Raw genomic sequence first — 14,995 nt, forward strand, 5'->3', positions numbered from 1 at the left:
TGAACTGTGAGGCGGACGTGCTAACCAGTGCATTTCAAGGATAGGATTTTGGAAATTGGGGGACAGGGATCAAAGTTAGAATAACACTCTCTCTCTCTGTCTCTCTGTCTTTCTCTCTCGCTCTCTCTCTCGCGCACACACACGCACGCGCGCGCGCACACACACACACACACACACACACACACACACACACACACACACACACACACACACACACACAAGCACACAAAACACTGCAACTTTTAAACTTTGCCTGAAAACTACAATCTATTATTATTTATTAGGTTTTTCTTTTAATCACGCCGTTATTCGTAAACGCTGGCTCAACATCTCGCGAGATCACAGCACGCCTTCCCCACTCGACTCGACATTTCAGTGTTCACGTGAACATCTCGCGATGTTGCCTAAGTGACGGTGGTTGGAAAAAGAGTTAGAGGGGGCGGGGTGCAGCAGAGATGTTCTGATGCTTTTTTTTTTTTTTTATATAAAATTATTTATTTAAATAAAAATGGCTGCCGTGGAGAGCGAGGAGGAGACAATGTACGTAAGCTCCTTTTAAAAAACATTTCATCATCTGTTAAAGAGTCGCTGTCTTGGACGCCTCCGCCATCTTTTTGTCGTCTTTTTTATTTCACTTCGAAGTGCGTTCATTTTACACCGGCCTTTCTCGGCGGAGCGAGCTTAACTGGAATACGTCACCAACTTCCAGCTTCGTGTCTACTTCAGCTGCCATTAGGGCTTGCCTGTTTGCTCACCCCGTTTCCCGCGCCACTTTACCCATTCTGCCGAGCAAACGTTCCCGCACGCCTGGAGGTTGGGCCGCGGGACGGCGATGCCATGCCCGCCTGCCCCCTTCCTGCCTCGAGCAGTCGGTGGTATTAGCACGCAGGTGTTCAGCAGGCTGCTAGCTAGTCAGTACTGAGTGTTTTCATGGTCGTGAGTGTGTATTAACACTCATTCATGAAACTGGTGTACTTGGCGTCACACACCTCCAGTCAGCATCCTTCACCCAAGTGCTGCTGAGCCAAGCATCACATGCTCTTCATGTTGTAACCAAACTTCTCAGAATATTGATCACAGTTTATGATGCACACGTCAAGCTCCTCAAAGTCACTTTAGTGCACTCGTGTGTTGCCTACTTTTCACCAGTTTATTGTTGCTGCTGCTTCAGCTTCATCATCATCACCCTCACCCCATGCCAGCCTGGGTGCTAGGGTCACTCAAAGGGGTCACACCAAAATACTTTAGTTGAACACCTCTGATGTAATCCATGCAATTCAGAATTCAACCTCACGCACACTTAGTCACACATAACTTCAGAGTTCACACTGCCACCACGTGATGTCAGCGCAGTGTAGACTTCAGTTCAGCAAGCGTCAAAGGAATAGTGTTGTGCCGTTTTGCTTAATTGCTTAACACTTAATCCAAAAGGAGGAACAGCCTTGTGCTGTTAAAACATGAAGATGGTGAGAAGACAAAACATTATATTCAGGAAATTACATGAGTAGAGGTCAGTGTTGGCAGGACAAATGCGTTACGCTGGTGCGTTTTTTGGGGATGGCAGAGTAAGATCAGATCTGCAGATGGACATTGTTTAAAATTGACATTAAACTAAACAGCAATACAAATAAAATTAAGAGTACTGTAAGAGATTGGATTAATGTGTACTCAGCAGTAGTAGCTTGAAAGTTGTATGTTCTAGAGTTCCATGAAAGCCCAAATGTGTGGGTGAAAAAGTGGCTGATGGTCATTAGTGGAGAAGCAGGAAGTAGGTTGTTTGTGCATTTGACAGATGTCACTGCTGTAGGTTATGACAATTAGTTTCCATATGAAGAATTACAATATTTACTCTTTTGTTTTAATCGTTCTCCGTTAACAGTTCTTGACAATTATGCATTGTTGGTAGTAACAGCGTTAAAATAAACAGCACTACTTACAGCACAACTTCATAATGATGATTAGCTGAAGCAGAATAAAATGTTATTGTTAGCCATTTGGGGATGAATGTCTGCACTGTTAATACACATGAAAACAAGAATAGCCACTCACAATTTTTACGCATGTACTGAGCAAATGATCAAAAACAGCATCACCAGCCCAATTAATTCAACAAGTAAAGCAGCCATCTTTAAATATTTTTTTCTTATCAGAGATGCAAGTTACCATTTCTAGTTGATTTGTCTTTTGAGCTGATTCCAAATTTGCCCTCATTTTTTCTATAGCACATTTTCAAAGTAATAATAATCATAATAATACTCTAACAAGAGTAGGTAATATAATAATATATTTAGTAATAGCTATGAATTAAGTGTAATTAAATAAGAATCATTATTAATATATATTAATTCAGTATGAGGTAATTTTTTTCTAAAATGTCACAGCTATAAATTACAATGCATGGTAATATCCATATTGCGCAAGCTTCTATAGTTCAAGATGAAATAAAAAATGAAAATATCGAAAAAATCTATGCTGTTAGGAAAATGTTTTTCTGTGGTTGTGTTTTTTTGGGGTGTGTCAAGTCAAAGTCAAAGTCAGCTTTATTGTCAATTTCTCCACATGCCAAAGACACACAAAGAAACCGAAATTTCGTTCCCCCCTATCCCACGGTGACAAGACATGGCACACAACAGACAAACAAGTATAACAACAGCGTGCTGAATAAATAATGAATAAATAAATAAATAGGAGGAGCAGAAAAAAAAAGGAGCAAGTGCGCGTACAGCAGACATTCCCGAAAATAGCGCAACAGTGCCGCACGCTACGCAGAAGGGGGTAGCGAGTTCAGGGCCCTAACAGCCTGGAGAAAGAAGCTGTTGGCGAGTCTGGTGGTGCGGGAGCGCAGGCTCCTGTACCTCTTCCCAGAGGGCAGAAGGTCAAACAAAGAGTGAGCCGGGTGACTCACATCTCTGGCAATCGAGGTTGCCTTGCGGGCAACATGGGAGCAACTAAAGCTGATTACTGTTTTTAAGCTAATTTGCCTAGGAACAAGTATTTCTAGTATTTGGAAAATTGTTTGGAACACATATCAACTTTGAACTCAGATGTTCCAGTACACGAGTCCACGCTGATGCCAATATTGAATGATACAGACAAAGAAAATTTTGCATTTTATTTTAATTTGTGTAAAAAAAAAAAAAAAAAAGAAGCTAAGATCCAATAAAAGAAGGAAGAGGATTTTTTTTTTTATATTTAAAAGCTGCACACAAGTATCTGTGTGTTGAAGATGACTTCCTGTAACATGCAGGCTCTGACCTCCTTAGAGAGCGAAAGCATGCATGGCTGCTCTTGTGTTAAGTTGCACGGCAGTCAGCAGCTGTACGTGATGTCATTGCTGCACCTCTTGTCATTCATCAGCGCAAGCTGTAAGATACTCAGGTGTTTAGGTTGACTTCAAAACTTCATGCTTGTGAATTCAAGGGACAGCTCTCTCCATATGGTCATGAGGCAGGAGCAAGAACTATTAGTTGTGCTTTACATCAACCAAACGTCTATTTCCTGTCACATGAGAAACCAGTGAATCTTTATAATAGTTTGTCATGTGCTGCCCAGCAAGCTTATAATAGTGTGACTCAGGAGGAGCATGGTGACACTAGTTTTAAGGCTTTGCATTTGGTATAATTTCTTGAGTACATTCATCTACTCTTTAACGGCCATTTTTAGGCTGCTCCTTTTGGTACAGGTGTCATCACAAAAATAAAAAGATGGATGAAATGAGATCTCCTGAGCTACACTGATGTCTCATGTGCATGACAGTGTTTTGAACTGAACTATTATTCAACTTAATTATTTTTCCCAAAACATAAGTCTTTTTCCCAAACAAACTGCTGGAGTGAATGAGTGTTTGAATTTAGTGGTTCCACTGTAATTATTTATCATGTCTTAAAGATGATTTTGAAGCTTGACCTCTTCAGGAAAGAAAAATAAATCGGCATAGTGATTAGTGTCTAAAGATCATCAAACAGTTCTTGTCAGTGATTCAGTGGCATACAATTTATTTGCGATGTCATCATGGATGTTGTCTGTTACACAGAAAGGAGGAACCAGAGGGCCAGGAGGAGAGAGTACGACCACACAGTAAGACGAAGAAGGTGCACAAGGAACGGCGCCATGTTGAACAGGTGGCAGTCTCTCAGGAGCCGTTGCCCCTATCAGGGGTGGAGTCAAAGACCTCGGTGGGTGAAGGCGGAACTAACAGTGTAATTTTGATTATGAAGCATGCTTGTGAAGTGTGTTGAATGTCTGTGTCTCAATGGTAGCCATCAGACCAGGTGGCGGGACCCTCGCAAGCAGCATCTAGTAGCGAGTCTGCGGGTTCTCCCAGGCAACGGCGCTCAATCATCCGAGATCGCGGACCGCTATACAGCGACCCCTCACTGCCTGTAGGCTGGACCCGCAAGCTTAAGCAGAGGAAGTCTGGACGCTCAGCAGGAAAGTTTGACGTCTACCTAATCAAGTAAGCACTGTAAGCATGGGTCGCATTCATCCTGTTATTGCACACATGAGCATTTCTTTTGTGGCAAAGCTCGGAGGGAAAGGCCTTCCGGTCCAAGGTGGAGCTCATCGCTTACTTCCAGAAGGTCGGTGACACCACGACTGATCCCAACGATTTTGACTTCACTGTGACTGGACGTGGAAGTCCCTCTCGGCGTGAGAAAAAACCTCCCAAGACACCAAAAGTGGTCAAACCATCTGGGAGAGGCCGTGGACGGCCCAAAGGTGCAAAATAATGGCGGTGTGCAATGTTTAATAGGACATATGGAGCGAACACAAAGCTGGTGGTGGAATGTGTGTGCTTTACCTTTAGGCAGTGGGAAGATGCGTCAGGCTACGGAAGGTGTGGCCATGAAGCGTGTGGTGGAGAAATGTCCTGGAAAACTGTTGGTCAAAATGCCATACAACAAGGGGGAGTCCAGCAGTGAGACCACACCCACCACTTCAAAGGTGCGACGTGTGGCGTTCTCAGGGATGCTGCGTAGCGTATTAATTAGGGGTATAACGATACGTCTTTGTCATCAAAATATCGATTTGTCTGCCCCACGATCCTGCTCCACCGATGCTGTCCACACATCATTTCTATGTTATTGATCGATTTAATTGATATCATTATTGAGATAATTTTAGACCCAAAATTCCTAATACCCGTTCGTTTTTATTCAAGTCTGAATGTTACAGGGATGAGAATTTTCCGCAGATCCGCGGATTTACGTGTTTTTTTTCCGTCGAACGTATTATTTTTGTGAATCGTGTAAATCCGTTGAGATTTTCTTTTCTATATATGGGGGGGTGGTTATGGAAGCGGCCGGGCAACATTAGCCTCGGCGACTCGCAAGCATTCGCCCGCCCGCTGCGACAGCATCTTTTGGCACATCTCAAGGCAAAATTAGTTAAGCTGTGAGTACGGAAATCGGCTTGCCTCTGTAAATCTAACTCACTGGCAGCAGTGATGCGACAATATCTGCCTTATTTCCGCCAGCATTTTGGCGCTACTTTCGTCACATCATTTCCACTTGTTAACTTAACTTACACGGGGAACTAATGTTTTTACACTGCCACAATGTGAATTTGCGATTGGGTTTTCATCACTTGTATACAAGTTATTTAGTTAGATAGATCTAGGGCCTACTCAGCAAAGGTTTTCACCAGCATGAGGATCGTGCCAGGGAGATAGAAAAGCCGAACGTGATCAAGAACTGCTTCAGATGGGCATGGCTTGAGAGCAGCGTCATTGTACAACTCGGAACACAGTCCGTAACCACGTGCCTGACGGAACATATCCATAAAGTAGATGTCCCGGGGAAGGTTTTGTGTATTTTCTGTCCTGATGTGATCAGCTATGGAGGTTGCGGCACTAGGAGCATTAAGGAGCACATCGAAACAAAAAAAAAAAAAAAAACCCACAAAGGTCCTTTTTTACTTTTACAAGATGTTACATGTAAGCTATAGTGTGCATATGTGTGTGCATATATATATATATATATGCACACACACACACATATTTATATCTCTCGGTCCCCCCAGACCCCCTGCTACTTTTCAATGTTTTTTCACATTTGCCATTCTCATCCCTGATGTTATTTTTAATTAAGTTTATGTTGTTTTCGCGCACGCATTGAGTGACTTCAGAGCAACATTATTTGCTCGTTTTCATTTAAAAACACAAACGTCATACATTTATGTGTTTTGATTTTCCATTATATGAGCGAGGTTTTAGAAAAAATTTGCTTGTATTGGACCATCAATACCTGCACGTAGAAGCAAAATAACTAAATGCTCGTTTTCTGCAGTTTACTCCAGGTCACACAGTAGGACATCTCAAATATCTACCGAAATACTCATTCAATGCACCAAACAGCAATGACTAATATGTGAGAACATTACAAGGGGTAGATGGATTTTCTAATGTATTTGACCCACCAAAATCAGAACAGGGGGGGAAGCAATTTTTGCTGCCAAACAACACGTATACCAGCTGGTATTCTTTTTATATAGAATAGGTAAGCTTTTGACAAAATCGTTTACTGTTAATTACAGTTGGTAATTCGTTCTACAGAACAGTAACAACAGCAAGTTATTTGAATATGAAAATACACTTTACTACTATATATACTATATTTTTTTCTTCCACAAAAGATAATGTTGAATATTGTTCAGCAAGTTATTTGAATATGAAAATACACTTTACTACTATATATCCTATTTTTTTTTCTTCCACAAAAGATAATGTTGAGTATTGTTCAGTTATACAAAGCACTTAATCAAATACAGCGAAACCTCTACTTACGAATGTCTATACTTACAAAAATTTTGCTATTCTTACGAACCAAATTCGACTTCCAAATCCGTATGTCTGGTGACGTTGTGACGTGTGTGTGTGCGTGTGTCATTTAACCATTGTCTTACTGTCGCTATCCTTCGCTTGGCCACTCTCTGTGTTTCTATGTGGATGTTTGCATATTGACAAGTTCATCCATAGTTCGTCTGGAGTTTTGGTTTTCAATGGCTCGGCCACTCCCTGTGTTCCTGTGTGCGTGTTAGCGTATTGACAAGTTCATCCATAGTCTGTCTGGAGTTTCGGTAGTCGATCATGTCAAAAAGCGGCGAGGGTAGTCAGAAGAGGATGTAGCGAACGTATAAAGTAAGCATACGGTACTTGATTCTCCCACTCCCACTTACCATCTCCCACAGCCCCCTGACTCTCAAGCGCCTACTCCTTTAGCAAGTCATCACGTCTTTCATTTATGGGACAAATCGCCTCTACTTTAGAACTTTTGGACTTAGGGTGTATTCGGACCAAAACATTCCTATAGTCCTCTTGTTTGGTCCGGACCAAAAGTGGACTTAATTTTTTTTCGTTTGGTGTGGTTCTTATTCGGACTGTACATTCTGCAAGCGAAGTATATTTGGTAAACACACCCACGCTAGTGACGATCTGTGCTCCCATTGGACAGCAATGACCAGGGCGGCACACAGCGCACAGACCCGGAACTGGAGGAAAACATGCGAGTCCTATGCACAGCATTCCTGGTCTGCATATTTGTGCTGTTGGTTCGGATCTACGCTCATTGTATTCACACCTGAAGCGAGACGCACCAGAGTTTGTTTGGAAGCGAACCGAGACCACTTTAAAAAGTGTCGGTCTGTTTCTCTAATCTGCACCAGGATTCATTTCCATGTATTCACACCTGCACAAAAGGTCCGGACCAGCGTTACAATCGAACCCTGGTCCGTTTAAAGTGGACCAAACAGTCAGGTCTGAATACACCTTTACTATGAACGTGATAACGGAACGATCGCGAGAGAACCAGAAAAGAGAACTAGCTATTTCTGTTGCACGTTGCTCATGCTAGAATATTAAGAGAACTAGCTTGGTATAATATTACTTTTTTGTTTTACATTTTGGAACCAGTAGAGCTGAATTGGTTTTAAGATTAAATCCAATAAAAAAATTACATTGTTTATTTGGAGTTACTTTTAATTAGTATAGATTGAGTCACAGAACGGCCATGGTTACTACTGTATATCAAAATATTTTATTAAAATCACCTTTATTGCATCAAATTGTATTGTTCCAAAAAAGTGATATGTTGCTTTGTGTCAAATCGTTAGACCTCATATCGATATGTATTGTTTTAATAAAAAAAAACAACAACGTATCATTACACCCCTCATATTAAGATATTAATAACGTGGAATGCGTTCTTTTAAAGAAATTGTGTTGCTTGCTTGTGGGCACTTTCAGGTGTCATGTCCTGCCCTGCCGTCAGTCAAGTCTCGTCCAGGCAGGAAAAGGAAATCAGAACAGGATCTTCCTGCTCCCCTTCAGACCACACCAAAAAAACGTGGCAGGAAACCAGCCTCCACTTCAGCAGCAGTGACAGCTCCCATGGCATCTTCCTTGTCAGCATCAACCTCTGGTATGTCAACTGCAGGGGGCTATGCCACTGCCGCCATTATGGCTGCTGAGGCCAAGCGCAGAGCTACCAAGGAGTCTTCCAGCAAACCTGTCGTCCAGGAAACAGCCTTGCCAATCAAAAAACGCAAAACGAGAGAGACAATTGAGGAGAGGGAGAAAGTTCAGACTCCAGGCTCGAGTACCACACAACCTGGTAGGATGGCACACTCCGAAGGCGAGGCCAGTTCGAAGGAACCAACACAAACTTCCCAGGTTCACCTTGCCTCTTTGGAGGAGAGCCAATCCCACTCCCATATCCAGCCTTCTGCTTCCCAAGAAAGTCACTCACATGGACATAAAACACACAAAGGGAGGAAGCACAAGGAGAAGCGTGGTACAGCAGAAAGTCAAGAGGAGGAACTAAGCAAAGACCTTGATGAAAAGGGTGGAAAAGGACCAAGGAGTAGCAGCAGTAGCATGAGTCCTTCTAAAAGCCACAAAAGGAAGGAGCGCTCCCCACACAAACATCACCATCATCATCAGCGTCACCATCATTGCCACCAACAGACCTCCCCTTTGGATCATCCTCATCCAATATCTGGACCCTCAAACCAGTCCCGACCCAAACCTCAGCGACACACTGACTCCCAGTCCACTGCCCCCAAACCACCTGCCTTGTCACAACCCTCGCCTCAACCCTGCCCCCTCCAGTCCTCCTGTCCTGGTCAGAGTCATGTCCCACTTCAAGTTCCAATTATTCAGTCCTCCCCCATCAGGCATTCCCCTCCTCCTCAGCCACCAACATTAGCGCAACACCAAACTCAGCTGGCAGTTCAGCATGCTCCATCACCCTCGCAGGTCCAGCCCCCGCAGACGAGGAATCTTCATCCACAAGCCCAGTCCCCTGTAACACTTCAACCTCAGACACAATCCAGACCCTTCTTTGAGACTCAACTACGTCCTCAACTTCAAACACAGACCAGGACCCACCACGCAGCTGAGCTGCAAGTACAGACCAGAACCGTGGCCCAACCCCATCTACAACACCACTCCAAGAGCCCTGCACAAACAGAATTCTCGGACAGCCCTCCCACACAAACTCAGCCCCCAACACTGATAAACCCTCCTTTGCAACATCAAATTCACATTCAAAGTAGACCACAAATCAGACCCTCGCTCTCCCAGACCAGGTCCCCACAGTCTCGAATGCCACTACATCTTCCGCAGATTCAACCACAGCTACCCAGGCCGCACCTACAACTCCCGCTCCAACAACCGTCTCTGCATATGGCCGTAAGTCACAACCTGGTTTATGCACAGCAGAGTGAACAGCCGCAAGACCTGAGCACCACATCCCCAACTCGCAGCCTGGAGGGTGGGCCAAGAACCGAAATACGAGTTGAAGGCGGACTTGTCTCAGAAAGCAGAGAGACAACTGGTTCGAACAGCACTCCTCCCAGTGCTCCCGGGCCTCCTAGCTCAATGCGCTCCGATCTTGACGGAAGAGCAGGGACGGAAGATGGTGTCGGTCTCTTGTCTGGGACAGAAAGCAGGGCTCGGTTACAGGTAGATTCGGAGGGGGCAGGTGAGGGCAGGGAGCTCAGAGACATGGTCCCCCCATCTGCTGTTCCCTGTCCCAGCCGAGAGGAAACAGTTGAGACTCGGACTGCTGTTAGCGAGAGAGTCAGCTGATCAGTGGGCGCTATAGGAAAGTGGATTGTGCCCTTGGGGACAGAGGTGATACCAGTGAGGGCTCTTCCTCCATCTTTGTGCACTGCTGTTCCACGGAACAACCCTTTCATTTTTTGACAATGAAATGAGCGTTAAGATAGCACTGACGATGACTGAGTAGAAGGATGGATGGTGTCATTTTTTAGGAAAACAAAAAGGAAAATATAGATTTAAAGTGTGTGTGTGTGTGTGTGTGTGTGTGTGTGTGTGTGTGTGTGTGTGTGTGTGTGTGTGTGTGTGTGTGTGTGTGTGAGAGTGTGTGTGTGTGTGTGTGCGCGCGCGCGCGTATGTGTGTGTGCGTGCGCGGCTGCATGTGCGTGGGTGTTTGTACATAATCAAAAGGCAGCTGTGTCTTGCTCATTTGGGTGGGTGAAAGGGGGGACAGTTTGGAACTGAAAACAAACGGCTAAGTACACATTGCCACCAACAAAATCTCGCTTCCAGAATATAACCTTTTTTTTTTTCTTTTAAATTTTTTTTCTTCTCTACAGCTTTAAAGTTCTCTGTAATTGACTGACGCTCCGTTGAACGTGACCGTATATATCGCTGACTGACATGCATAATTCAGTTGAATGGCTTCTTCAAACACTCCCAAAGTACTCAATTGCTCGTCTCTTCCAGTGCCCTCATACTTCTAGCCAATAGTTCTACATTTGATCCAAACACTTATTTCCAACACAGCGCTGACAAGTCCTGGAATCTTCCGGAGTGACATTCTAACTGACTTTCATATTTAATCTCCATGAGTCGTTCTTCCATTTTGGTTGTTTTTCAAGAGGAACCATGTGTTTTGTCATGGCAAACCTACTGAGAGCACATCTTCTTCACCTTACTTCTGACCACCGTTAGACTCCTCTTTGTCTTGATTTCTGCGGAACAATCACTGGAAGACTTGCGAGTAGCGGTTTATCTTATTGTTTTGCCAAATAAGCCAAACTCCTGTTGTGGGGAGGCAGCAACACCAAACTACATTCAACACCAACTACAATCTCACCATTCTGAAAGCATTAGAACGTTTGAAGCGGGACATCTACTGATTCTTTAACATACACACATTGCAGGTTTGGCTTGTAGTTGTGGAGGACATCAAGCCAAAACTTAGGACTCAGATGGTAAAAGTGGTCACAGTTTTTTCTGTAATGTTTTGTCTTCATAGCGTCTTGCGAGGATGAACTTGTGACTCCGCTAATAGCTTTTCCTGTCTGTTTTTGCTGACATTCTTGTACTTATATCCCATCAGGATATTCTGCATCGTATATGTTATTGGTGGCATGGTGGTGGACTGGTTAGCATGTCAGCCTCACAGTGCAGAGATCGTGGGTTTGAGTCTGGTCTTGGGTCTTGCTGTGTGGAGCATGTTCTCCTCTTGTCTCTTGTCTGTTCCTCTCACATTCCAAAAAACATGCAAACATACAAGTATAATTTTGAGTGTGAATGGTTGTCTATGTGTACTCTGCAATTGTCTGGCAACCAGCTCAGGATGTACCCCACCTCGCCAAAAAATCAGCTGGGATAGGCTCCAGCACACCTATGACCTTTGTGAGGATGAAGCAGTTCGGATAATGGGTCCATGGGTGTGTTGTCGTTGGCCACAGTACATGAGTTTTATTTACCAGTACAGGACAGTACAGAAAGAGTACTGTACTTGAAAAAAAAAATAAAAAATAGTTGCCGTTGTCTTCAGTTTTGACAAATTTGTAAGACTTGTCCACCTCTGAATTGGGAGAAATTGAGAAGATTATGGACATCTCTGATAACCTAAGAAAAGATAACCTTTTTCAATTCCACAATTGATACATTTGTGGATACTATTGCCACACATGTAATAGATTGATGTGACATGACGTTAGACACGTGATGAAGCCTTCCACAAGTAAATTTTGGGAGGTGTCAAGATTGGCCGATCCCAGATTTTCCTCAATTTGTTTCTGTATGTGGTAGCACAAATTGAAAGAAATTGCTTCTTAATCGCTCATGATGTCAATGAAGCCAAACACGTTCTCAACCTATCAATTGGATCAGATCCACTCATGCAGTATTTGAACATTTCCATTGTGTCATTCATATCTCCTGACAGCTAGGAGTTGGCGACATTTGAAAAGTCCACTACAGTGGGGAATTTCTGATGGATTGTGGGTCACCTCATGATGACCCAAGCTCACCTCTGCGTTTGTGGCATTTGGTTGCTGCAAGCCCCTTAGCTGGCCTTTGTCAGACCGTATGGGACCACAGTAAGCAGCCGCCACATTGCATGATCCGAAGTTCAGTGCCTATAACCTTGCGCGTCTCACCGGAAGCCACCATGTCAGCCAGTAGCCATGTTGTTCCTAGACTTAGTAGTGATGTGTGGTGACCTCATAGCTGATGAATAATAATACTCTGCTTTCAACTCAATACACTGTCACTGTAGACTCACTAGTTTTTACCGGGTTATTAGTTATTTTTCTTATTAAAGGCGTTTGTTGTCCCCCTACACTGTCAGTGTCTCATTCCAATTGAGAGGATGGGTGGGCATTTAGTCAGCGTGTGAATCCAGTCATTTCCCATCAAGAAAAAGTTTTTCAGCAAACAAGTGCTTTCTGATGGGAAAGAAATCCTCTACCTCACCCCCACAGCGAGTATGCCTAAAACCCAAACAAACCAAAATACTTAAAAAAAAAAAAAATCCTTGGCGGACTGACCAAGGGATACCATCCCCACTGGCCACTGGTTGAGTCTTGAGCGTATTGTGAGGTAATGAAACTGTTTCCAAAATCTATGAAAGTCTAGTACAAACACCTGGGAGGTACAAAATGAACCACGTCTGTACTAATAATGAACCTTAAGCTTTGTTGTGTACCTGGTAAAGATAGCGTTATAACTGTCAGGAGAGGTCTTCCTTCATGTAACTCCAAATAATGTTTAGCAACAAGCAGGCTAATGTGGGTCACTCACGTAATGCTCGTTTACTAACAGTATGCATTTAATGTTTAAATTTACAGGTGAATTAGGCAAAATAAATATTATTCCAAAGGCAAAGTTTTGTCAATGTAAAAAGCATGTGCAATTAGGTCTACTGACCTGACTGATGTTTATTGTGTGAATTGTAATTGTTAGTGATATTGTAGAGGAAAGACACAGATTAACTCCAAAATCTTGAGTAATGTTGTGTATTTTCTGAGATCTGTCTTCTGCCATTTGCACTCACACCTGGGGACAATTTGGAGTCTTCAATCGGCCTACCAAGCATGTTTTTTGGGATGTGGGAGGAAACTGGAGTGCCCGGAGAAAACCCACGCGGGCCCGGGGAGAACATGCAAACTCCACACAGGGAGGGCCGGAGGTGGAATCGAACCCGCACCCTCCTAACTGTGAGGTGGACGTGCTACCCAGTGTGCCACCGAGCCGCCTTAACCAGAAACACAGTCATTAAAATCCCAGCAGCTGACAGCACTGGAAGCATTTGGTTTTTTTTTTTCAAAAGAAAGGACATACTTTTTCTATTTTTTCCAACATCACGTTCAATCTTCACTGATTGGTTCATTCTGCAGTCTGCTCAGGTTTACGGCCTCAGAAATGCGTTTGATGAGACAAACCAACAGACTCAATCGCCGGTACATGCTGAGCCTGAATTTCCATGGTATCAGCATAAGAAAAATATGTTACCCAAAGTTTCATAACTTCAATACTGGGGTTATCAGATTGGGTACATGTGTTCCTGCTTGGTATTAAAACCGAGTAAAACATGAGTCAGACAGAATATTTGTACCTTCAAAATCATCACTTTTCAGCAAACCCAAAAAACGGTTATGTTTATTCAACCAGAGGTGAATATTTCGTCCCAGTGACGGAATGGGCCGACCGATGGATGCCCGTTTTGCGGTCCAAGGACAAGGAACAAGAAAGTTAATGTCAAAGATCCATATTAACTGGGTTGGCAGTGAATGATTGAAAAAATGGACTGAGGATGAAGTGGTTCTTCATCTGTCCGTGTAATTGCCCCCATCCAGTACCGACAACAAGCGTATCTGCAGGCAACAACCGCAATGCATCAAGTGAATTATGCAGTTTGTTGTGCACCATCTTTACGACTGGTCTGCAACACATATTGGGCACACGGCAAAAGTTTTTGGTGCGTGTACAATGTCGCGCGCATCATTTCCCTGCTCCGTTCCACAAGGCTTTAATCGGCATGTATTTGTCACGGAATAGAGAATGCGCACCACGCTGCTGCTGCAAAGTTACCTGGCTTGAATGTAGCAGTGCGGTGCGTACATGTGCCTTGATTGATTGTGCAATACAATTAAATGCATCATTTATTCATCTGGGTCTCTTTGTTCTCACAGGCATGACCTCTATTATTGCCGGTTTGTGACTTGCTCTAAAAGTAGTGAACTGCGATGGGAGTTGGCCAAAAAATGCAGAGGGAAACAACCATATTGTGTCCTAACCTATACCAGCTGCAGCGAGTGAAATGAACACATTTTCAAAAGAACGCGCAAGTTTTGCATCAGTGTGAAGGCGAGCGCGCGCACGCATACACACACACACACACGCACACACACACACACACCTTTCTCATACTCTCAAACTGACTGACTCTCTCTCACACACACACACACACACACACACACACACACACACACACACACACACACACACACACACCAGTGATGGTTTGTCAGGGCCTGCAAGGCCTTCTCTGCTGGCCTAAAAATATCTGAATAACAGACTGATGTTAATTGTATTTTGTCCATGAATACGTATTAATTTAATATGTATTCATGGACAAAATATATTTAATGAGTATTAAATAAGGGCGCTTGGTGGCACACTGGTTAGCATGTCCACCTCACAGTTAGGAGGGTGCCGATTCGATTCCACCTCCCT

General features: G+C 43.6%; 1 protein-coding gene across 1 annotated transcript; it reads left to right on the forward strand.

Annotated features, from left to right (window-relative positions):
* The first annotated feature begins 393 nt into the window (after positions 1 to 393).
* mecp2 (methyl CpG binding protein 2) lies at positions 394 to 12,599 on the forward strand. Its single transcript, XM_049754618.2, has 6 exons — positions 394 to 540; positions 4,034 to 4,175; positions 4,260 to 4,456; positions 4,526 to 4,719; positions 4,808 to 4,944; positions 8,243 to 12,599. Exons 1-6 carry the CDS (start codon positions 509 to 511, stop codon positions 10,085 to 10,087), a joined length of 2,547 nt encoding a protein of 848 aa, XP_049610575.1. The 5' UTR covers positions 394 to 508; the 3' UTR covers positions 10,088 to 12,599.
* The last annotated feature ends 2,396 nt before the right edge of the window (positions 12,600 to 14,995 follow it).

Source organism: Syngnathus scovelli, chromosome 2 (assembly GCF_024217435.2).
Source record: "Syngnathus scovelli strain Florida chromosome 2, RoL_Ssco_1.2, whole genome shotgun sequence".
Lineage (NCBI taxonomy): Eukaryota > Metazoa > Chordata > Actinopteri > Syngnathiformes > Syngnathidae > Syngnathus > Syngnathus scovelli.

Coding starts and splice junctions, on each gene's coding strand:
- mecp2 (XM_049754618.2), top strand. CDS start 509: ATGGCTGCCGTGGAGAGCGAGGAGGAGACAAT. Junction 541..4,033: donor GAGAGCGAGGAGGAGACAAT/GTACGTAAGCTC, acceptor TCTGTTACACAG/AAAGGAGGAACCAGAGGGCC. Junction 4,720..4,807: donor AGGCCGTGGACGGCCCAAAG/GTGCAAAATAAT, acceptor CTTTACCTTTAG/GCAGTGGGAAGATGCGTCAG.